The 25,445-nt window shown below is 38.2% G+C and overlaps 1 protein-coding gene across 1 annotated transcript in view; it reads left to right on the forward strand.

Annotated features, from left to right (window-relative positions):
* Positions 1–25,445, forward strand: part of LOC140169314 (ATP-binding cassette sub-family C member 5-like) — a 57,452-nt gene that overhangs the window by 20,897 nt on the left and 11,110 nt on the right. The window contains exons 9-21 of the mRNA XM_072192572.1: positions 3,916–4,023; positions 5,644–6,084; positions 6,762–7,028; positions 7,652–7,861; positions 8,535–8,832; positions 10,829–11,013; positions 12,419–12,637; positions 13,353–13,482; positions 14,279–14,561; positions 18,288–18,474; positions 22,539–22,628; positions 22,942–23,131; positions 23,914–24,073. Coding sequence (XP_072048673.1) covers positions 3,916–4,023; positions 5,644–6,084; positions 6,762–7,028; positions 7,652–7,861; positions 8,535–8,832; positions 10,829–11,013; positions 12,419–12,637; positions 13,353–13,482; positions 14,279–14,561; positions 18,288–18,474; positions 22,539–22,628; positions 22,942–23,131; positions 23,914–24,073 — 2,768 coding nt within the window. The remainder of the gene's footprint in view (positions 1–3,915; positions 4,024–5,643; positions 6,085–6,761; positions 7,029–7,651; positions 7,862–8,534; positions 8,833–10,828; positions 11,014–12,418; positions 12,638–13,352; positions 13,483–14,278; positions 14,562–18,287; positions 18,475–22,538; positions 22,629–22,941; positions 23,132–23,913; positions 24,074–25,445) is intronic.

A 25,445-nucleotide genomic window follows, 5' to 3' on the forward strand; every position in this document is an offset into this window, starting at 1 on the left:
CTGAGTTTCTCCCCACAATTACGAAAGAAATACAATTTTTTTGCGGTAATTTTGTGCGAATTGTGTTTGTCACATTTTCTGGTGAGTCAAGCTAAATAATAATGGTCAGAATAAGTAAACAATATCAATGTCCATATGTTGTATACATAATTGGGGTCAAAGGTCATTAACACTTTCCACTATTCACTAAAAATGCTACTAGTTCCACACATTACATACTTTTTACATAGCACATTAGGAAATGAATTTGCAGAAAACCTTCTGACAATAAAATACTATGCTGAGCCATCAGCCTGGGTGGCTCACGCTCCAGTAATTTCAGATGATTGAGCTCAGTAATACATCAAAGAATGTCTTCCAATTCATGAAAACAAATAAATAATCAGCTTATCGGATTAAAAGCTTAGAGGGAAGGTCTTGCTGCTCATCGAGTGTTTGTAATTATCAGAAGGTTTTCTCCAAATTCATTCTCTAATGACAGAGACGTCAAATGCATCGGCTATACCCACTGTGTAGAAGTTGCTAAAAATGGAGTTAAACATGTTAAAGGTCAATTAGGGGTCATTTCCGTTATGTAACGAAATAGTTAAAAAAAAATGCTGCTGCTTCCGCAAATTACATATTACAGTCCTTTACTTGGCTTATATGTCATTTATTGTTCACTTCCAATATGTGAACAAATAGCTTCAAAATGCTTCGTCTGCCACAAATAACAGAGCAGTGTTATGCCTCTTACACACGCAAATATGCATTAACATTACACACTGTCTGTGCTTCACAGATTTGGGGTCATAACTCATTTAAGAGGCTGTGGACTTGCGGCCGTTGGCGACCGCAATCCTTTTCTTGAGGATGAGGATGAGGAGCTGCGAGGGCTTATTATGGTAGATCTAGGGTGTGCACTGTTTGGCTGCAAGCCCGGGGTTCAAAGTCCCTGAATTGTAGTTAAATAGTTTTTGAGTCATTTGGGGATACTAATGTCCGTGCTTAATCTCCTTTACAGCAAGTGTTCATTTCAAATGGAGTTATCTATTTAGGTATTACCACATTGAAATTCACTCTCCATGTGTGGACGATTTAATGTCGTCCATGTACGGATTTCAACTGGAATAGCCCAATGTGTCGAAACACTGTGGGTTTAGCGTAGTATACTATAAATCACCCAGATGAGCAATGGTTTTTGGGGTTGTTGTAAGCAGCGGTGGTTTCGGATTAGGATGTATAGGTGCGCCACACACCGACATCGCCCGCTTAATAATTACATTATACAAGCAGAGACACTGAAATGAATACACGGGATCGATACACGTAAATGTGCTATGCACGATTGATATTCAGACGATAAATCTTTGGATACCGGGGTGGAAAATGATGAATATCTCCCGTAAAATGATTTCGTATAAAGAAACCAGATGTGGTTCCTTGCACTTGAATATATATTTTGAACAGATATGATAGTCGTTAGTTTGCGCTTTGAGAGAGTAGCTTGCGTCTTGAGCTGAAAAAGTGACCAAAATTCAAGATTTTAAATAGCGCAGCGTAGACCCTCGTGGAGGTAGTCTCGGGCCAGACTGTATGTGGCTATCACGAACATACAGGATCGACCAGTGTCAGACCGACTGACACAAACCGGCTGTGTAGGAGACTATCGTAGAGGCAATCTATAAGCAAATGACAATGGCGAATGTATGCTCGCTGACCGTACAGAGGTTAGACTGTCCCACAGTCTCGGTTCGGTCCGGCCCGGATAATGGAACGGTACATAATTACATAATAGCCTACCAAAATATGCCATAGTCCTTCACCACCCCCCCCCCGACGATTCTAAATACACAGCCCAAAACCAATTCCTCTCTCTACACAAATTAGCTCAAATTGATGCCACTACACTGATCACACCTCCTATATTGAACGCTAAAATTCAATGACCGCTCCCCACGCTGAGACTGTTCCGAAGTGTTAGAGATTTCACTTCCAAATATTCGTTCAACGAAGCCCGGTGATTCTGATGTCAATTACGAAAGCCCCGCCCCAGTTTCAATTCAAATATGGTAGCACAAAGCTATGCCGCGGGATGTGACGCAAGATCGGATGGGACACTTGTCATTGCTTGTCAACAACTGAGAGGTATTGAGCTCAAGTGGCACGCGTCTGATAGACCCATGGTACGCGCAATAATAAAAGGCAACCACTCGACTCGGACTTAGGCCTATTGTCCACATTGCGTATATTATCGCGTGCGGTTTGCAAATGTTTGCACATTATTTAGCTAGGGAAGCCTTTTCAAATATCCCCGCGCTGCCAAGCTGCGTTGATTGGTCGGATACAATATCGCTGTTTTAGTCGCTTACACAAACGTTAATGTAGTGAAAACATGGACGTGGTATATAGAAAGATTGCGTGACTCCAAATCCGTGAAAGTGAACTCCCAGCATTTTGTGGGAACTGGAAGTCAAATTGCTTACAGACTGGGAGGGTCCATGTATTGGGTTGATTTTTAATGCTATGTAATCTACATTACCAGTCGTTCTCCATGGACCCGAGGGAGGGTCTATACAGAGGTCAGTCACAGGCTAATGTCATTAGCCTTAGTCGGATGTCCTTCAGCCCACTATGCATTTAAAACTATTAAACAGGTGGCCATTCAACCTACCATGGCATTTTCTGCCATGAAGATATCGGGGCGATGACACTATGCGCCATGGCTACAGAACTATGCGCTCTGTAGCCATGGCGCCTATGTTCAAGGGTATTAGGTTTGGCAGACAACGGTGGCCGATCATTTAAAGGGGGTGACCCTGTTGGTTTAGGATATGGATTGTCTTCAAACTTACATACAATATCAAATATCGTCCCCTTTATGCATCTATGTGAGAAAACGAGAATAATTTCAGCGTAAATGTGAATAATTAGCACAATCAGCAAGCAAATCATTGCGTGAATTGCATTATGGTCCGGCATCCAGAAACATGCAGCACCGTTGCCGTATTCCCGTCGCCATACCACTACGCCCATCATTCTTGACAATATATCTCATTCTTTATGTTTTAATTCGACCCTGAAATATTTTTTTAAATTTTGCATATCATCATGTTCATTAAACATTTTTCATTTATTTTATGATTTTATCATTCTTGTAGTTTTAATTAACTAATTAATTAATTAATTAATTAATTGTGTTCAGGGGTACATTTTTTCTACCTTGAGAAGATAAGGTCTTCTTTTGTATTTATTTCGCCCCTTATGTATTTCTTTATTTTTGTTTTCAGCGTTTCATTATTACAGCGCCCTCTATAATATGTTTGACGTAATTTGAGGTATAAAAATGATATATTCAAGTCAAATATTTGCAGTCTCTTCAGCAGCGTTTTGTTCTGCTCTTTCCAGCTGCGATATATACAAAGTCACACGTAGCATTATACAAATTATAATGAGGCGATTTACAGGGGTGAAACCCCTGATTCCCAAAACGCCGTCTGATGGCGAAAATACGACCCTTTCCCCACGTGTTTATTACGGGTTTACGTAGCTCCTATATATCTGAGTGGGTCCCCAGAGGCAAATAATAATATTTTAAACACTGGTGTGACGTCACTGCTTCTTAATTTTTTTTTTAATTGGCCCTCAAACTCATAATAATAGTCCAATACAAGAATGAACTGCAGAAATTCATACTTTAATAATCTATATTCCTGTATAACCAATTATTTGGGATAATTACCGTCCCGTTATCTTGCTATTTGATGACAAAATCAGCGGGACAAAAATACGTACCGAGGAAAAAATATGACAGGGTTCACCGATTTGGAGATTTGCTGGCTAGCGCCTATTGGCCGATGCCGGCGGGGTGGAATAGCGTCCAAATTTGTTTGCTGCTTCAAAAGTGGATGATTCTCTTTTATTGATTCCTTTCAGGCTTTCACCTACCTGGCATTACTGAATGCTACTCGTGTTATTATATTGGGAATACCTTTTGCTGCCAAGGCAACTGCAGAAACACTTGTGGCCATGCCACGGGTAAAGGTAAATATTGGCTGGACATAAGCAGTGGGGTGGGTATGGGGTTAAAGTGAGTATTGGCTGGACTTAACCAGGGAAGGGGAAGGGAGTTAAAGGACATATTGCCTGGACATAACCAGGGGTACGAGTTGGCTGGACATTACCGGTGGGCAGAGGTTAAGGTGAGTATTGGCTGGACATTACCTGAGGGGGTGGACAGGGGTTAAGGTGAGTATTGGCTGGACATTATCAGAGGGGGTGGACAGGGGTTAAGGTGAGTATTGGCTAGACATTATCAGAGGGGGTGGGCAGGTACCAGCAGGGGCTATTTTAACGTGTCTCACTGTCACGTACGTGCCGAGATAAAATATTCGTACAGTGACAATTAACAATCCGTGTAGATATGCTTTAATAGTAGACAATGGTAGAGCCTTTCTTACGGTCACATTCAGGTAAAAATGTCATTTTTTTATTTTTGAAACGCACTCTACTTCATCAACACTTTTATCTCATTGCACGAACGTGACAGTGAGGCACGTTAAAATAGCCCCTGGGTACCAGGTGGGTACAGGTTAGACATAACCAGAGTATATCGGTGAGGCTGTTTTGCACTTTGATCATGGGTCTATTCCATTAAAATCCACATTTCCCCCCGGCTTATCAAAGTCATCCATAAAGGGAGTATGTTTCAAATTGAGAGACAATTGTGTATAAACTTCCTTTTGAAATACTCACTCCAGTTGTAGAAGATATAGATAAACCATATACAGGGGGAGTATGGCTTTCAAAATAATTAACCCGGGCAAATTCCATTTTGAAAAATATACTCTGTGAAGACTATTCTAAAATCTTACAGAGTGGTATTGAGAAAATCAAATTGAATAGCTCACCTGAGACTTGTGAACCTGTTGGGCTTGGCGTAGACTGCTGTTACTTGCCGTAATGTCAAAATTTAAATTTTAGCGTAACACCAGTGTCATTATAAAAATCAGAATTAGAGATACTTTTTCTCGATTGATGTCACCCAGTAGCGTAGCCAGGGGGCAGGGACACCTAAAATGGGGACGAGAAGAAGGGGAGAAAAGAGAGAAAGAAGGGAAAGGAGAAGAAAATGGAAAGTGGTGGGGAAAAGAAAAGGGAAAGGGAGGAGAGGGAGCGTAAAAATAGGGACGATTCTGACGTTTGCACCCCCCCCCCCACTGACAATGCTGGCTACGCACCTGATGACGCCTATCAATCAAACTCAAGAATGTTTTTGCACATTCAAACCTACAAACCGTCTAAAAAGTTAGGTCTTACATTGTGTCTTATAGTTAGTTTTGCACCTTCAACCATAGAAACCATCTCAAAGGATAGGTTTAGCGGATTCCTTATAGATTTCGTACAACAAAACCACAAACAAGAGTGTATAGCTGAGTGTATTCATTTTGAATTAGCCTGTACACCCACAGTGTGGGAGATTAAGGTCCTGTCTTCCATAGGGGTGTATGGATTTTAACTGGTATAGGAAAACACTGAGCTTATGGGTTAACAGGCAACCAGATCAAAATCTGTGGAATTGAATGTCCATTATGCCCTGGTGTGTGTGTTTCTATTGTTTAATCAAACTATTGTTTATTTTATCATTCAATTTATATTTTACAGGAATTATTGTTAATGGAAGAAATAGAGCCCATTAAAAACAAGCCCAATAACCCAGAGAATGCCATAGAAATCAGCAAGGCCACGTTTGCGTGGGATAAAGAGAGTACTGGCTTACCAATGTCCAGCGTTGGAAGTTTACACCAACAGCAGCAGCAGGAAGGGAAAGATAATCAGCTACAGCAGCAGAAGAATGGAGAGATAGAGATTTTGCTTGATGATAGCTCAAATGTGGTCACATGTCTTTTTGATATAAATTTGGTTGTTAAAAGGTATTGGGGCCAACATTTTATTTATGCCAGTTTGGTTGAAGAAGTGAGTGTGTTGGTAGAAATGTGCCCCATAAGAGAAAAATCAGGAATTTCATGTGAACCAGGATCCACTAAAAGTGGCACATACCATATATTCTTGGAATCAAAACTGATAAAATTATGCTTGCTTACTGTAAGTGGAAGTTTAGTTCCAAATGGGCACTGTTTATGTTTTTGAAAGTGTTGTAATCATGGGTGCACGTTACAGCCAGGAGTCACAAATTTTGAGTCCTATAATTGCTCCAGCGGTTCTGACATCAGAAGCAAAAACAAATTAAACAATGGCCTTTAGGGTTGTACATAGTATTACTTATTCCGGTTGTGTCTACCACAAGTCATTGAAGTCAGCATGTGTTTGTTTACACCATGTATCTTAGGCGTTAAATTTTACTGTGGTAATTAGAAAACTAAAGGTTGTTGCCTTATCCTTTACACCCAAATAATGTGTCTTAGTAAAAGCGATTACACAATGGCCGTCGGCTGCGTCTTACTCATTATTTACGTTTTTACTTTGCATTCTTTGACTGCAAAAATAGTGTGATTTTAAAGAGAAAATATCAAAATTTTGCCCAAATATTTTAAGTTAAAAAGGTAAAGCATGCAAGTTACAGCGCGTATTGCAGGAACAATTAACGCCTGGCCTTGCGTAATGAACTGCGTAGAATGTGTACTCTTTATTGAGTTCATAATGATTTCACCTTTGACAAGTCACAGTGCGTGAATTTTAATAATTATAACGTCGTGAGGGTAATAGAATTTCAAACTGCTATAAAATTATATTGACATTGTATTTTTTTTTTTTAAATAAAGGGTTCTCTTGTAGGTATTTTTGGTAATGTCGGCAGTGGTAAAAGCTCATTAATATCCGCCCTACTAGGCCGTATGGTGAAAATGGATGGCACCGTAGCACTGGAGGGTTCCATAGCTTTCGTGTCACAACAAGCATGCATATTCAATGCAACTGTAAGAGAAAACATCTTATTTGGGGATTATGATGAGGAGAGATATGCCAAAGCCATTGATGCTTGTAACTTGCAGGAGGATTTAGATATTTTAGCACAGGGAGATGAAACTGAGGTAAGATTGATTGATTGATTGATTGATTGATTGATTGATTGATTGATTGATTGATTGATTGATTGATTGATTGATTGATAATGATGTTATGATGATACAGAAGGATTTAGGGAGATGAAACTGAGGCAATAATTATTGATTGATTGTTTGCTGGATTGATTGATTGATTGATTGATTGATTGTTAAATAATGAGGTTATGATGAGGAGAAATTGTAGGATTTAGATATCTTAGCACAGGATTGATTGGTTGATGAGATTATGATGAGGAGAGATATGCCTAAGTCATTGGTGCTTGTAGTTTACTGGATGAATTAGGTACCTTAGCACAGGGAGATGAAATTGAGGTTAGTTGTTTGGTGAAATGAAATTGAGAATTTTAAATTCAAATTTATTCCAATTCCACTTAAAATTCATTTGTTTTTATCTCATACAATGCAATGAATAAATGGAAGACATGACCTTAATTGTCCACATTGGGGGTCTTGGCACTTCATTAAAAAATATTCCATACTTCAAGTCAAGTCTGTACTATCATAAATTGTCTTGTTTTGTTAATGATAACTTCAGCACCATTTACATTGTAGAGCTATAATCTTCATCAAAATATTTATACTTTTTACAGATCGGCGAAAGAGGAATTAACCTAAGTGGTGGTCAGAAGCAACGTGTTAGTATGGCGAGGGCGCTTTACTCGAATGCGGATGTGTATCTATTAGACGACCCTTTAAGTGCAGTGGATACTCAAGTAGGACAGCACATCTTTAGACATTGCATCAAAGATGCATTACAAGGGAATGGAAAATCAGTTGTATTTGTCACTCATCAACTACAGGTATATGTTTATTATATGTGTGCATCAGAAATGATCCATATCAAAAGAATGCACTTGTCGGCTGGTCCATGTTAGCTTACATAATACATAATAGCTAGGAACAAATACCAGACTCATCTCAAGAGGAGATCACTTCAAATCATCCCCAAGTCACATACAAATGTTCTTGGCATTCCTAACCTGCTCGATTTCACTGCACGTGAATATTGCACTGTGAAATTTAAAGACGTTTTGTCTACTTTGATCAGGTGACTTCAAACCAAGAAAGTCTGCGGTCACACAATTATGTATGAAACAAATATCAAAACCGAAACCGAAAACTTTTTGGGCAATACAAACTTCTTTTTTTAGGACACATTTCACATAGAATCGTCATTGTCCCGGTCATCAATTTTAAAGGGATTTTATTAGGACTCACTGGAGGTACTAACTAGGGATTGAGTGCTAATTATAACAAAACATAATTTTTGCGCTTCATTTATTTTTGCACTTTTCACATTCCACGCTGATACCGCGAAAGTAACAATTCCTTTTGTGTATATGTCAATGAAAGTTGTAATCGTGAAGTTAAAACAGTTCAAAATTGGCAAAGCTAAAAAAAAATTAGCCATGCAAAAAGTGTAACTGATTGAAATATTTAAATGTAGGCCTATAGCATATTCTTCTCATACAGTACTTGGCGGACTGTGACTATGTCGTGCTGATGCGTGATGGTAGGATATCCGAGGAGGGTAAACACAATGATCTAATGGCCAAAGATGGAGAATACGCAAATCTAATACGAACATTTCATATGGTCGAAAGTGAAGACACGGACAAGTTGCTGGACACAAGCTGCAATCTTGAATCAAAGACAAATCTTGATGAGGCAAGTCATCATAGCTTGATTTCATCAATGGATGAGATCGGAAGCAAGAAGGACGTGAGACCTGACTTCCTAAGGTCTTCGTCAGATAAACTGGAATATAAAGGTTAGTGTTGGAGTGTAGCGATGCTACATGTAGCAGGCTCTGACTCCTGATTGGAGGAATATTTGGAGATTTTTCATCATAAATTTCATGACCACTGTCTACTATATCAGAAATTTATATCCAAAAATGTTAAAATTGGCAGTATTTGAAAGTGGGATTGGGATAGATAAAACAAAATTAACATAAATAATGGATAGTATAAATTGAACCTGATTAAGCATGAAGTTTCTTTGCTGAGTTTATTCTAGTCTTGGTCCCAACCGGTTTGTGCTCCTTCGTCACTAAACAAACCATCTGACGACAACCTCATAGTACATCTTTTCTGATTATCAGAACATCGTCCCATAAAAAGCTTGGATTAATCGCCTGTAAATCAAACACTGGATAGCCATGTGGTGATATAAATTTACACAATGCTTGCAAGCAGGTTGTGAGCGCCACGAATTCTCTAAATTCAGTACATTTCCGTTGTCAACCGTGTAATTGAATGGGATTATTTTGAAATTTTAAAACGCTTAAAATATCACAAACAAGTAGGCCTATGTTAATAAATAATATTAATACAAGCTAAAACCGTTGGGGTTCGATATTGAACCCCACAAAACTAACAGAGTGTATGGAAAATACCATACGGCTGAGCGATATCAGACGATTGGCGCCATGGCTCCGCTCCTAGTCTAGTCCTGTTGTAACTATGGGTACATTTTGCACTAACCGTTAGCTACAAATCTGGCTGTTATATTGTTTAGTGTCACTTCTACACAAATTACATCCTAATTCTGCAGTCTTGTGGATCCATAGCCAATTAAAAAACCTTTTATATATGGAAATTCATAAACCAATCAGCGATCGCTATTTCGAGCTTGTCGCCAGACAATTTATTAGTGACAAAGGAGCACAAACTGGCTGGGTCGAGACTACTATATATTAAGGGAGTGACTAGCAAGGAACTGCCTATAGGAACTATGTACGCGCTGTAATATTCATCATTCGTACAACCACTCACACCGGGCACTCACATGGGTGTTGTTTTACACGTTATCTTAACATATTTTCTTTACTTTCTGGGAACTTGAACTGCTGTTTAGAATATTTTCCGCGACGGCAGAGCGCAAGCTGTAACACCTGGGCCACTGGCTGGTGTGCTCCTGGGGTCCAGAGCAAAACCATGATGGGGGTCCTGGGCCCGGGGGTCCTGGGGTAGCACCTCTGAAAGCTTTTGTTGGTCAAAATTAGCAAGCTGACTTTCCCGAAGCACTGTTGCATTTTTAGATGCTGTATATTTTGACACAATTTATATTTTAAGAATTATGGTGTTCCCAGAAATGATAAGATCTTAGGATATTTTTCCCCTGTATTGATTTTTTCTGCACCTGTACCAGGTTACTGTGGATTTTGTTGATCAAGGGCGGAAATATTTATTTCAAGATATATCCAAAGAAAGGAAATATTTCCCCTTGTTTCCTATTCTTTTGGAAACTGTTTATGTCTTTTGAACTGAGTGTCCAAATTCAATGGAAATTTCTGCAAAATGTAGCTTTCCACATGCTGTTTATAATACTATAAAAATAAAAATTGTATATTGCGGACTTCAGACTGATTTGGCGTGATCACACCACATTTTGTGTGCTAGTATCGTCGTTGGGGTGGTCTGAATAGCAATTTATTATACAGTTTAGTCAGTTGTCTGAGCGGGAAAGACAAAACACCCCCTGGACATCATTTTGGTGTTGTGTTACTATGCAACTACTTGGAAAGTGCACACATTTGTTCAATTTGTACACAATTTTAGCCCAAAAATTAAGGTAAAATTGTATATTTACCAGGCTAATTTTCAATTTTACTCTATTTTTGAACAAAATAAAGGCAATTTTTTTTATCTGCCCAATTTTCCATTTTACACCACTTGGAGTGTTAAAAACTTTGGGAGAGGGGTTGGGGTTGGTGTTAATGTTAAGTAAAGTCCAAACTTTTATCTTATGTTTCGTTATCACAGGCGGTCTGATTAAGGATGAATCCGTAGAAGCCAGAGTAAGCCGATTCCAGACGGTGCTTTCCTATATCAGGGCGTGTGGTGGGTTTATCGTAGCTATCTTCATGCTGTTCCCCTTTGTTCTGTTTGCATTTGGTAGTATATTTAGTAATTGGTGGCTCAGTTACTGGTTCCAACAAGGTGATGGGGTAAGAAAATATAGGAGACAGAAATGAAACTTAGATCATGACACTCACACCTTTCAACGGTGCATTGGGAATGATTTTAAGTGACCTAAACTTGAGATTATGGCCATGTGTCAGTAACTTGCCACCCAAAAAAGGAGATGGTGTCTCACTTTTTTGCAAGGCATGATGGGGGAAGGTATGCATGTTTGCAGTTTCCTGACCCAAACTACTATCATTGCCTGTACTGATTCTGTCGAGTAAAACATCGGTCGATAGCAACGAAATGTACCTCAATGAACAGAGCACATCCAGATATTGCAAAATATGTGACTATCAGTATCAACTCATGTTAGACCAGTCCATTCTCAGATAAATAAATGGAACATGTACCATGAATATCTGAGTGTCATTTGATAAAAATAGGTTGCGACTCACAGCAGGCCAAACGGAAGATGGACATAACATATTTGGTTAATTTTGTCCCAGTATCTTGACAGATGGTACGTCACTAGTCATATTGGTAATAGCACGTCCACACCACTCCACATAAATTCTCACAGCCACATTTCCCCAATATGAAATTTTAAAAAAGTAAAATTAAGTTTGGCAGAGGCGGGGTTCGAACTCACGGCGTACCACTATCATGGATACTTTAAGAGCCTAGCGCTTAGACCGCTCGGCCACTTGTCTTTTTGGTATCCACTTTGAAACTTATTTGAACATATAATCGCAACTTCAACATAGGCCTACCACGTGACAAGCAAAGGCAGATTGTAATTTTGGAATTGTATTTGCTTAAAAACATTAATGTGTATTTATTAGCGCTCAATTCTTGATAACTGCGTGTTTTACATACAGACATCCCGACAATTTATTAGCACAATACATTATCGATTTGAACTCGCTGGGCGGCTGCACGTGCTATACTCCTATACCGGGCATTTACATGTGGGTCTACCATTTTTCGTGTATACACAGTCTGGATTTTTGCAATTAATAGGAGGTTTTCCACGTATGTCCCCAAAAGTTTCTTCCAGATATTGGAGATAAGATTCCCATAAAGACGAAACAGTAATTTTTAGTGGGGACCTGTGTAAAAATTACATACAATTTTCACCATCAATTCAGTGTTAATTTTCACTCAATTCAGAAAATATTTTGGCGTAACTGAACATTTTCCTCAGGACTGTTGTTGATAAATAAGTGAAGAGATTTCATACTTCTAGTCCAATAAAACAGTACTCACTGTGGACGTTTCGAAGTCTTGCAGACTTCTTTTTCAACACTGATGTTGTTGTGATGATCTTCTGTTTACCGCTGATGTTACAGGTTGCTTAGCAACGCGGTTGCCAGTTGGTTTTCCAAGAAGATCGTCAAATGCGTGAATGCGTGATGTAAAAACTGTGAATCTACGTATGTTGGTGAGACAGGCAGGAAGTTTGGCAAGCGTATCGAAGAGCACCGGGCAGAGGCGGAGAAAGCAGGGGCTACAGTAAGAACCAGAGCTAGCAGAAAGGCATCAGAATCAAAGGTCAATAAATCAGCCATCACGGACCATGTTATGGACAAAGATCACATTATAGACTGGGAAGAGGCTAGGGTAGTAGGCAAGGAGGCGGACAGATATAAGCGATGGATAAAGGAGGCAATTCAGATCAGGAAGCAAGACAACATCATGAACAGGGACGAGGGGCAATACAATCTTACTCACGCATTTGACGATCTTCTTGGAAAACCAACTGGCAACCGCGTTGCTAAGCAACCTGTAACATCAGCGGTAAACAGAAGATCATCACAACAACATCAGTGTTGAAAAGAAGTCTGCAAGACTTCGAAACGTCCACAGTGAGTACTGTTTTATTGGACTAGAAGTATGAAATCTCTTCACTTATTTTGGCGTATATATAAAATTGAAATAAAATTTTCTGCTTTCTAAACCACATAAACTTTAGCACCATTGGGTATCACGAATCGTCATATATGATGTACAGTTAATATTCAAATATTTTTTATACATTATGATGCTTCAGTTTTTACACAAAAAATATTTCATTGAAAACCCTCCCACTCGGCGATTTCAAAAGGTAACCACGCTTCCCTAGAATGTGTAATAAATTAGCATTAATTTTTTTCTTATTTTAGCAGCATACTAGAAACTCTGGCGTACGGCGATGATTGCTGTACAGCACGTCCGATGACAAAGAAGCCCATCTTGGACGTGCAGACGGGCGCTATTTTACACACCGCTAGAGGGCCATTATTTGCATATTAATGATACATAGTAATGAGCTCATTTGCATATTTTATTCAGATGTGTTTTGGGGGCCAAACTAATTTTTGTTTGTGCTTTCAAATTTCAGACAACTCTACGAGCAACAACTCATCTCCATGACGAGGTCTTCAACAAAGTAGTTTCCTGTCCGATGAGTTTCTTTGATACCACCCCATCTGGGAGGATATTGAACAGATTCTCTAAAGATATGGATGAAGGTAAGAATCAGTCAATCAATCATGCCATCAATCAATACCGCATCATCTGGGAGGATATTGAACAGATTCTCTAAAGATATGGATGAAGGTAAGAATCAGTCAATCAATCATGCCATCAATCAATACCACACTATCTGGGAGGATATTGAATAGGTTCTCTAAAGATATGGATGAAGGTAAGAATCAATCAATACCACCCCATCTGGGAGGATATTGAACAGATTCTCTAAAGATATGGATGAAGGTAAGAATCAATCAATACCACCCCATCTGGGAGGATATTGAACAGATTCTCTAAAGATATGGATGAAGGTAAGAATCAATCAATCAATCATGCCATCAATCAATACCGCATCATCTGGGAGGATATTGAACAGGTTCTCTAAAGATATGGATGAAGGTAAGAGTCAGTTAACCAATCAAGGTATTTATGAACACTCCCCTAGTGAAAACTTGACCTTATTTTACCACCACACAGTGAGTGTGAATTACAACAAAAGGGCTTAACTGAATGGGTGACTCCATTTGAAATTCACATTCCCTGTGAGGGAATTAAGATTATGTCTTTCATAGGGTATGTATGGATATCAACTAGAATAGCCTAATGTTTCATGACGTGTTCAAGCACTGACAAATAGTTCTCTGATAAGCAGTGTAATTTACATCAATCAATCAATCAATCAATCTATCAATCAATCAATTAATCAGTCAGTCAGTCAGTCAGTCAGTCAATTAATTAATCAACAAATCAATCAATAAATCAATCATTTGTTATCTTGTATTTATTATCTTACAGTTGACGTACGCCTTCCATTCAACTTGGACTGCTGGATTCAAACCATGCTGTTTATAATTTTTACTATCGGAGTCATTGCCATGGTATTTCCATGGTTTCTCATCGCTGTAGTTTTCTTGGTGACATTCTTTGTCATATTGATAGCGATTTTCAACCGCACCTTCATTCACATAAAGCGTGTAGATAACATATCACGCTCACCTTGGTTTGCACATCTGATGACAACAGTACAAAGCTTATCAACTGTTCATGCATATGGAAAATCTGATGAATTTATGAGAAAGTAAGAATTTAATAATAGAGTTAAACAATTTCATGTTATGAAGATGAAAAGTTACTGGGTGGGCATTATGAGCATGGGTGTTAGTGGAATGAATATGGTAGTTGGATAGGCTGTTGGAACAGCACTATAAATTTTGGGTCAAGTCATCACTCCTATTCAAGGCCGGATTTATCATTGGATCAGATGGGCCCGAGCCCAGAGCCCCCAAAATCGCCCTGTGCCAAAATAGGGTTAAATTGCATAATTTTGCCTGCTTCGCGCGTACTGGCTCTTTGCGTAGGAACATACACCTTAATTTAGGACTGAATTAGTCTGAATTTAATATTATTTCTCGCGCAAATATCCAAGTAAAACCTATGCTCGTCTCACCGCCGCCACTATCATCGATCTTATACCTAAACCAAAACTGGGCACTTGAGTGTACATGCCTTCCTCACGGTGACTTTGGGAGCCTCCACAGTTTGGCCAGGCCCAGCCCCCACCCCCAGGTAAACCCGACCCTGCTCCTGCTTAAAGGAAGTAAACGGCAATCACAACATTATGTCTTATAATACATCGTTGAAATTTCACAAAATTTGTTCAAAATTTGACTTCCTTTATAGGTCCCACACCACTTATTATCTATTACACGGGTTTCAATGGAAAAATTGCTAACTTCGGGTGGAATTTTCTCATATTCAGAACTCTCACAATTAAATGCCTTTAATATCAGGTGAAACTATATGATATAGATGCCAAATGATCAAAAACTCAACATAGGTTGACCTGAGACTTTCCTTGTTTATAACGCACTGAATTGTAAACACCTTAAAATGGCAGTTCGCCCTCGAAGCTGAAAGTTAAAATATGGCAGGGCGAAGCCGTGCGTATAAATTTTGGTATTACAAGCAAAAATGTCATACAATGAGAGAAAATATACCATTTTGAAGCATCAAACCCTAAAATATACATTTTTGGCTATATAATTTGGTCAATTTCAGCGATTTTAATGCAGTCTTTTCAGATGCCATGCAAACAAATAGTTACTCGTCGTATTTCCATGCATCGCCCAGGCCTATTATTGGTGTATAACCTATACGCGATGTCCACACACAGAGATTGTCCATTGAAATGTGTGTGATACTTTCCGTATAAATATGACATTAAGATTTCATATTTTGGACACCTACGTCGTATAAAACGCACGTGTTACGTGGAAATATGCTGATTTTACGACATGTCGAAGTTCATGCAATGCGTCTAATTTTCAGCACGAAAAAGTAAAGTCATGATATATGGATGTAGTGGTCCTTAATCTGCCAAAATATATGCCTACTGTTTTTGGGCAACTATAATATTTGGGGCATAAAAATACAATTACATTTAAGCAGTAACCTTGGTTCTTAGTCATAAGCAAGAGCATGCTGTATTGAATTAGGCAGAGACTCTGTGACCGGCGGTAACCATTAAATTTTCAATCAGAATGCCCTCTATCGATAATAGTCTTTGTTCCAGCCGCCTTGTTCTCCTTCGTGACGAATGAGTACAATCCAGTTTGGAACTAAGACTAGCAATATTTACGAGGGTTGGTCAATAATATCCCGCAGCCATTATTTATCTCCACTCATGCATGACTTAGATGACTGTTACTTACGATCAATAAAGTTTGAACCTTTGTCTTTCAAAACACACAGCAATTAGTATTCAGAGTACCTTTAATTACGTAATCTCATTTGCATAAAGTCATTGTCGTATGTACACTGACAATTGTCAACATTGGCGGAAAATTTGAATTGTAGTTGAGGAACGTGTAATAAAAAGAAGCAGAAGTAAAGACCAAAGCAATTTACAAGCCTTATTTTTGGTATGAGGTAATCTGAGTATATTCAATTGATAATTGTGAAAGAAGAAATGTACCCGTCAACAGATCAGGGAAGGGACTGTCTTTGCACTTCACCAAAAATAGGCCTTAACGACAAACAAAAATGGTGTGAAAATCGGGAGAAAAGAGCCCACACGGTAGAAGAAAGAATCCAAAATATCTCCAAAATAAAACAAAAACAAATATGATTATTGGTATTGTATGAGAGATCATAGTCAGGACAATAGAATTTGTTGCAATAAAAATAGAAATATATGCGCATGCTTTGATGGTACGAATGATTGAAAGTACCAAAAATGTATGAAAAAAGTAAAATTTCATCAAAAAAGCGCTAAAAATATGACTAATACAAGGTTTGCGGAACAGTAACTGTGTGAGTGAATTGCTATACCGAGTCTTATAAATGCTACAATTAGACATACCTTTTGAAATTCAAATTTCTTATTCAATCCAGAGCCTCTCTATGGTGTGCTACTTTGATTACAAAAACAAGACCTTTTGAAAACAAGGGTTCATTAAGAAAGAAATGTTTGTGATTTCACCACTGGGATCTCCCTTTTTAATAATCAGTAGATACCCAATCAAACCAGGTACCATTTGTTAAATTTTGTCATCGATTAATCTCTTATTATGTAAATAACAATGGGTGATAAAGCCTACTCAAAATTGGAGATATTCAACACGACCCCTATTCTTTAATAAAAATTTGGAATTATGTAACAATACCTCAATTTGGCGCGAGATTTCTTGACTATTTTTCACCATAAATCAGGCAGTGTCCATACACTATTGTGTTTATGCTAATGTCATTACGTAATCAAGTATTCAGGATCGCTAATACATATTTGTTTTGAAAGACAAAAGTACAAACTTGTATTTAGCGTAAGTAACAATCATCCAAGTCATGCATGAGCGGAGCTACACCATAGTTGCGGGAACTTATTGACCAGCCCTCGTAACTTCGTTTACAACGTCGTTTGCCACGCACCACGTATATAATGTCGCAATATCTCTAATACTGTGATTGCCGTTCACTTCCTTTAGAAACCAGTAGCCTTCAATTTGTCCAATTTTCAAAAATGTGAGTACATTTACAGTTCTTGGGTAGGCATTTTGAACCATTGATAGTCCCATCCGGTTTGTGCTCCTTCACCACTAAACAAACCTGGCAACAAAAGTCGCTGATCGGTCTCTATGAATTCAATTGGCTAAGAACCAAATGACGGCGTGAGCGTGTAATTAGGACATGACATATGTAGAGGTCTGACCTCCATGCCCAGATTTGAAGCTAAACTGAAACCGCAAGCCGCAAAGTGTACAACAGAATAAAGACTAGACTAGGGGCAGCGATCACGGAGGCACCAACCGGTGGCACTAATGCGTCTGCTATTGCCTTTGATACCTGAAAAACCACAGGGCGTACTCCCGTACCTGTGTATTATGCTGTCAATCACTTTTGATTGACAGCTGATGAAACACATACAAATTGTGTGTTCGGTTCAGGCCAATCAGAAAGGACCTCGCGGAAAGGACGAGGCTGTCACCAAACGGTTCGACTAAACGAAGGAGCACAAACCGGACCGAGACTATTTGAACGACTGAAAAGGTGGAAATGCCTTTTGCGCGCAACACAGCTACCGCAATAAAAAAAACAATAGGCAAATTTATTTCATCTTTTACATATACAGTGTAAGAAACCTAAAAATAAATTTAAATACAAAACAAAGTGGTCCAAACTCGGCAGCAAAGGGCAAAAAATACACTTGCGAAAATTGCCACATGTAAATCTAATGTATAAAATGTAACTTTTTTCCAACGCATGAACTGAACTGACAGCTTGTTGTTCTAACTATGTCACGTTTTAGGTTTCATAGACTGCTTGACGAGAACACCGTACCTAAGATTATGTTTTTCATAGCTAATAGATGGCTGGCTTTTCGATTAGACGTTGTTATTGTGCTAGTGACAGTGACCGTTGCATTGTGTGTTGTGTTTACTCATGGTCATATACCACCTGCTTTAGCAGGATTGGCATTGTCATATACTACAACGGTAAGTGGGGTGTATGTGTGTGTGTGTGTTACATAGCTAATTGATAGCTGGCCTTTTGATAGGTCATTCTTGTTTTCAATATTGGGGCCTATTTGACATTCAAACCTTCCGAATTCGGCACCTTTGCAGTGCATGCGATGATTGCGATCACAAGAAAATGGCCAACTTTGGGCTTGTCGTTTTATATGAAGGCAACCTATAAAAGTACTGGGACCATGTTGTAATTTAAGACTAGCAGTGACATAAGGGTGATGTTTTATCAATTTTGAAGGTGGACCACATTGACTTTGGGCCCCCTGAAAGTGTGGAATTTACAATAAATTTCATATTCGCGAGGGCTCTGTTCCAAATGTAAATGACTTGTGGCCTCAATTTTTGGATATGCATTGTATTATCCTATATGTAGCATCATTAACAACAAATAATAATTAATCTGACAAGAAATGTGAATTAACGGGATCTATCTATCTTTATAAGAAGGTACAGGCTCCCAAAGATGAAATTTATTTAAGCTTTTGAGTCCAAATTTAGACCCTACTCCAACTTTAAATGGCTGTCAGAGGAAATATTTTAGATTTATAATTTTAACATATGCCTAGCCTAGACATATTTACAACATATGAGTAAAATATAAAGCAAATCTGAGGGGTGAGGTGGGGCCCTCCTTTAAGTTGATATGGTGTAGTAGAGTGACCCACACGCTGACTTAACCGAATGTAGTATCTGGTAGAACTTACGTAAGTATGTAAGAAGGTGACACTGCCTTATACTGCCTTATACGCTGTCTGAATAAAATATGTAAACGACTTATGTACCGTAAATACTGACATGAAAAATGCATCTAATCGACTTATACGTAACAAACTGAGTTTTAATGTACGTAAAATTGAACTTCTTGTTATTGGTTCTAAGCAGAGATTATGTAGAATTAACGATGAGAACGTAAATGTTCATATTAATGGAACCAAGCTTACTCGTGTTAAAAAAATGTAAACATCTTGGTTTCATAATTCACGCATTAGGTTTCACTGCCTGAACAGAATTGATCATGTCTCACCTCCTTTTCCAACCAAATCGACGGTAATAACTCTTATAATGAGGGATCAACATATTAACCACAAATTACCTCAGGCAATACTCACTTCCTGGGAACTAAAATTCCACACATGGTCATTTTGCTGTAACTCATTGACCCATGTGTGTTATAAAGTGGCTCTAGATATAATTACAACCTGGTGATATGGTCAATTTATTGGCAAATACTAACCTCAGGAGGGAATTCAATTTTTGATCAATTCTCTTCAAGTAGTGAAACTTAATGGAAAATCTGTCATGGAATGACCATGAACAACATATTGAAAAGTAGGTAAACCCAGGCTTATTCCATCCATCCAAGACACTCGATGTGCTATATAAGAGCATCATTGAACCTCACTTTGATTACTGCAATGATTTATACTCCAATCTTCTTTTAAAAGTGGTTGAGAAATTGGAGCGATTTGAAAATGTGCAGACAACGCAGCGTGAAATTATATAGTCCATTCATTCATTCATTCATTCATTCATTCATTCATTCATTCATTCATTCATTCATTCATTCATACATTCATTCATTCATTCATTCATTCATTCATTCATTCATTCGCTTTATTTATACACGGTTACATGTTCAAATAATTTTGTTCTTCCACACGTCCGTGGTGTAAAACAACAAATATAAAAACAAGATTAAAAGATAGATATATAAAAGAACATTATTATAATACAGGTTATTACAAAACATGATAATAGATCGTTTCAAAAACGATTATCTTACAGATGTAAAAATAAAGTGAATGAATGAATGAATGAATGAATGAATGAATGAATGAATGAATGAATGAATGGTATAATTTCACGCTGCGTAATCTGCACATTTTCAAATCGCTCCAATTTCTCAACCACTTTGAGGTGGACTAAGTATTTGGTCGAGGCAGCCAAAAAGATCGATTTTCATTTTCTAAATCAATATATTATTGAAAAAAAAACCACATTAATGTTTTGCAGAAGTTCAGACTACAAATCATGTACTTTAAAAACTTATTGAGTTATAAAAGTATATTATTATTATACAAATGAAATTATAAAAGTATATTATTATTTAAATGCTTCTGCATGCTTGCTATGAAATGATCAATGCAATTTTTGCCAAAGCTCAGTACCATTCACAGGATTCTGTGAACGACCAAATAAAAGTATATTATTATTTAAATGCTTCTGCATGCTTGCTATGAAATGATCAATGCGATTTTTGCCAAAGCTCAGTACCATTCACAGGATTCTGTGAACGACCAAATCGCAAAAGTTGAAAATAGTTATACAAGGTGTCCCATAAAAAGGTTACATGTACAAAATGAACCACATTTTGCGATGGTACACCAAAACACTGTCATTTTTTCACATCTTATTTATCTATCCGTTTTGTAATTGTCAACTCAAGTTTCAACTCCGTATCTTTAAAGCAACTGAACTTATGAGCGCAAGATGACAGGGGTGTCAAGAGTGACTAATCATCAAAATATATAAAGTTAAACACAAGCACATCTTTGTGCTCTATTTTTTCTAATTATTTTTATTTCTCTATTTTCATTTCTCTCTTTTTTTTTCATGGTTGAAAAACTTTTTACACTAAATATTGCAAATATCTTATAGAGCTTCTTGACTCTTGTTAGTAAAAATAAAGATGGTCATTAGAGAGGAACACTTTTTGGTGAAGGCATTTCATTTCTGCACGCTGCATCTCCTGCCATCAACATAATAAAATTAATAACAATTTGTATTTAGGCTTTGTTTGGGTTTTGTTTAGTTGAAATCGCTGCTGTGTTATATACTGTAAGAATATTGTCCATTTTCTGACCGAACTCTCGAAGTAAAACTGAAAAAGTTTAATTATCTGTTCAACAAAATAATATACTGCGCCTGCCATGCTATGGCTAGACCTACTCAAATGACCCGCCATATGCATTGTGTGCCGTGTGTGGCAAGCGAACCTCGTGTTGCATTATGTCACGTAAATATGATAAACAACTTGCTCAGGAATGCGTGGAATGCGAGCTAAATACGCACGTTGTGAACTTGATATTCACAGGAGTACTCGTAGAGGGCACATACATTGTGTCATGAAAAGGACATTTATATTTGTTAACATTAACTTTTAAATTGTTTTCAAAATTGTACATGTAACCTTTTTGGGGACACCCGGTACCTTAAATAATAAGAAATTAGAATGATATAAAAGTTCTCGATCGTAAGTTTTGTACACAATCTGACAGAGACAGCGCCACTTGTTGAGAAAGCCAGGACTCGTCAACTGAAATTTGTAGGGCATATGCCCCGCTTGCATGACGATGAGCCAGTAAAAGAGCATGCATTGTATCTCCCAACTCATGGCAAGAGGAAACCCGGACAGCAACGAACCGTGTTCTGGAAATACATCCAGTGTATTTTGGAGGTTATGGACAGCATGCTGAGTCAAGGTCAACTATCAGCAATGGCTCAAGACCGATGTAGCTGGGGGAAACTTGTCAGCCGAAGGATGATGATCAGTGGCGTAACTAGTATTGGTATATGGTAGCGCCCTGGGTAGGAAACAAAATTGGCGCCCCTACCCCCACCCGAGAATATCTTAGACGCGGGGGTATGGGAATGGCATCGGCATTATGATTTGCGATTTAGTGGTAGCACCGGGGCACGTTGCCCCCTTGCCCCCCGCTAGTTACGCCACTGATGATGATGATGATGATGATGATGATGATGATGATGATGATGATGATGATGATGATGATGGTGATGATGATGATGATGATGATGATGATGATGATGACACAAAACGATATAATTCTGTGATATCATTCTGCAGACTTTGCAATATGTTCATAAGAATTTTATTGGTTTTAATTAATTATGTTAAAAACCATATGACCATTCAAACAAGTGAGGACTTCTTATTTTGAAGTGTATGTAGATAGGGCAATACATGACTCAAATGTCTGATAATCTATTTCTGACTTTGTTTGTGTCCACAGCTTCTTGGATTATTCCAATACGCCGTCCGAATGACTGCAGTCGCAGATGCACAGTTTGCATCAGTAGAAAGAATTATAGATTATATCAAGGTATGTGTAGACTTGTGGCACTAGTTAGATTGCAGAAGAAGTTGTAATCGCATATTTCAATTGCCTAAACCCCATATGGCGTGTATGGATTTTGAGGTAAATCCATTTAAAATCTACACACCCTGTGTGGGAGATAAAGGTTATATCTTCCATATAGGGTGTATGGATTTCAACTGGAATAGCCCATTGCATTTCAACAAGTATGTTTAGCCTATTATAGTCTGTCCCTTTTTATCTGAAATAATGGACTAAAACCGTGTAGGCTCTGCTTTCCAATGCTTCAGCATTCTCTTTCCTGTGTCGTGTATTTCAGAATTTAACATCAGAGGCACCAACAAAGATCAAAGGTCATGAACCTCCAGCTGACTGGCCCAAACAAGGTCATATTAAGTTCGAGAAATTGAAGATGAGATACCGTGATAATCTGCCCTTAGTTTTACGAGGAATTTCCTTTGAAGCAAAACCAAAAGAAAAGATTGGAATAGTAGGCAGAACAGGTTCGGGTAAGTAAAAGTATAAATAGAAGATTTGGGATTTAGTTAGCTCTAGTTCTTGTGAGGGATTTTATTTGGAAATCAGACCATGTACAGCATTGCCTATATAGTATTGAGATGGATGGGATAGTGTGGCTTTATGTTAGGGTACTCGGCTTTGGTGCATGTGGTCCCAGTTCTTGGTCGGGCTCTAGTAAAGAGCCTTAATGTTGGCGCTGTGTCCTCTTGCCGTGTCAGTGCTGTGTGCCTCTTTATTTCTGCTATAAAAAAGAAATTTTTGGCGAGCCAAAAGGAAGAGGGGGGGAAAGCAATTGGGGGGGGCAAGTGATTTTTGGCACACATTCTTGGGGCGCCTTTTAAATAAAACGCTCTAAAAAGGCTTAAGAAAACCGTACGGAAACGCTTAAATATGCAAATTTTCCTGCTCGCTGCGCTCATAACATGTATATAGACCATTTAAGAATTGCAAATTGGGATCCCAAAAATAATTATTAATAATTATTGCACAGCCCCTAATGCGCCTCTGCTCGTGCTATAATACACACGCTATAGTGGACCTTGTGATCCAGGGGAACTTATCAAGTTCTACTCGGGTTTTGGCTTGAACAATAAAGTCCGAACAATATCAGGCGACATGTATGTTAAATTGAAACTGTAGATTTCGAATGGAGTCATTCATTCAGATAAGATAACCCCATTTGAAATTCATGTGTGTAAGATTAAGATCTTCCATAGGAGTTGTATGAATTTGAACTGAAATAGCTCATTGTTTCTATATATATCCTATACAGGCAAATCTTCCTTGGGTGTGAGCCTATTCAGACTAGTAGAGAAAGAAGCTGGTGAAATCAAGATTGACGACATCGATATCAGTACCATAGGGCTCTATGATCTACGCTCAAAACTAGCCATAATTCCACAAGATCCTGTGTTATTCATAGGAACTATTAGGTAAGTATAATCCATGATTTGCTGATCAAACGAAAGGGAGAAAGTGGGGATAGTGTATGGGGAATAATGGTGAGACTAGTAACCAGTTAAATCAAAGATTTAGAATGTCAATGGACTATTCCAGTTGAAATCCATACACCCCCTATGCGACATATGACCTTAATCTTCCACACAGGGAATGTGAATTCCAAATTTGGTTACCTGAATGAGTGACTCCATTCGAAATTCAAACACCCTGTGTGGGAGATTAAGGACATGTCTTCCCAAGGAAGTAATATGTGTATTTCAACTGGAAAAGCCCAATATCAGCCCAGTATGATTTACGCTCAAAGCTATCAATAAGACCACAGGATCCAGTGTTAATAATCACTGGAAGATCTGAAAGCTATATGTGGCTTTGCAAAGAGGCTGTATGTAACTGCGCAGACCCGCAAGGCAAATTGACATTAATGAGAACAGTAAAAAAAGACACATGGTGTCTTTCATGTCTTGAAATGGACAAATAATTTGTTAAATTGTTTTGGATGCTTTTGTTAAGTGGTATGGTATTTCAGAATTTCAGATAGGGCCACGGTAAAGTAGAGGATCCCAGGATTGCCAACAATGGGGCAACTGTACGGTAGCGTGTGGTTGAAAAATTGAAGACGCCAGTGCTAAAAGGGGACTAAAATCATGAAAAATGAGTGTCAGTTTCTGCTACAATGGCTTGTCTATGCTCTCTGTACAAATTTCATAATGAAATAATGTGGCATATAATTGAAACAGCCTGGATAAAACCACCTTACATTGAAACTACATGGACATAACAACCTTTTTTGCCATTTATCTCGAAATACACTAAATGTGGCTAAATGTGGCTTAAAAGCCCCTCGAAATACACTAAATGTGGCTTAAAATCCCCTTTTAGTTCTGTGGTCGTTTGTAATCTGGGGTGTCCCAGAAAAAAATACCGAGTGATTAAAAGTCGAGAAATATACATCAGAATCATAAATATTAAAATGTAGCGCATAGTCTATTCTATTGTGCATCACATACGAAAATGTTATTTGATTCGGTTGACTGGTTGCGAAGAAATTAACGATTACATAATACGCGCATCAATGCAGTTCATTCCAAGTTTGATCAACAGGCGCATTTTTATACTCGCTCACCGCTTCCTAAAGTTTGTGTATCGCATTAAATTTAGTCCACATTATCTATTTTATAATCTGACGGTGTTTTTTTTCATGCTTTCACTGAAGATGAAAAACAGAAGGTCCGAGAAAACTTTGATTTCTGCAATTGGAAACTTTCCAACTTTAATTCTTTAGGTTGTGCAAATATGTTATATTTTAACTTTCCAAAGAGTGTTTGAGCCAAGAATGACAATGAT

This window comes from Amphiura filiformis, chromosome 14 (assembly GCF_039555335.1).
Source record: "Amphiura filiformis chromosome 14, Afil_fr2py, whole genome shotgun sequence".
Taxonomy (NCBI): Eukaryota; Metazoa; Echinodermata; class Ophiuroidea; order Amphilepidida; family Amphiuridae; genus Amphiura; species Amphiura filiformis.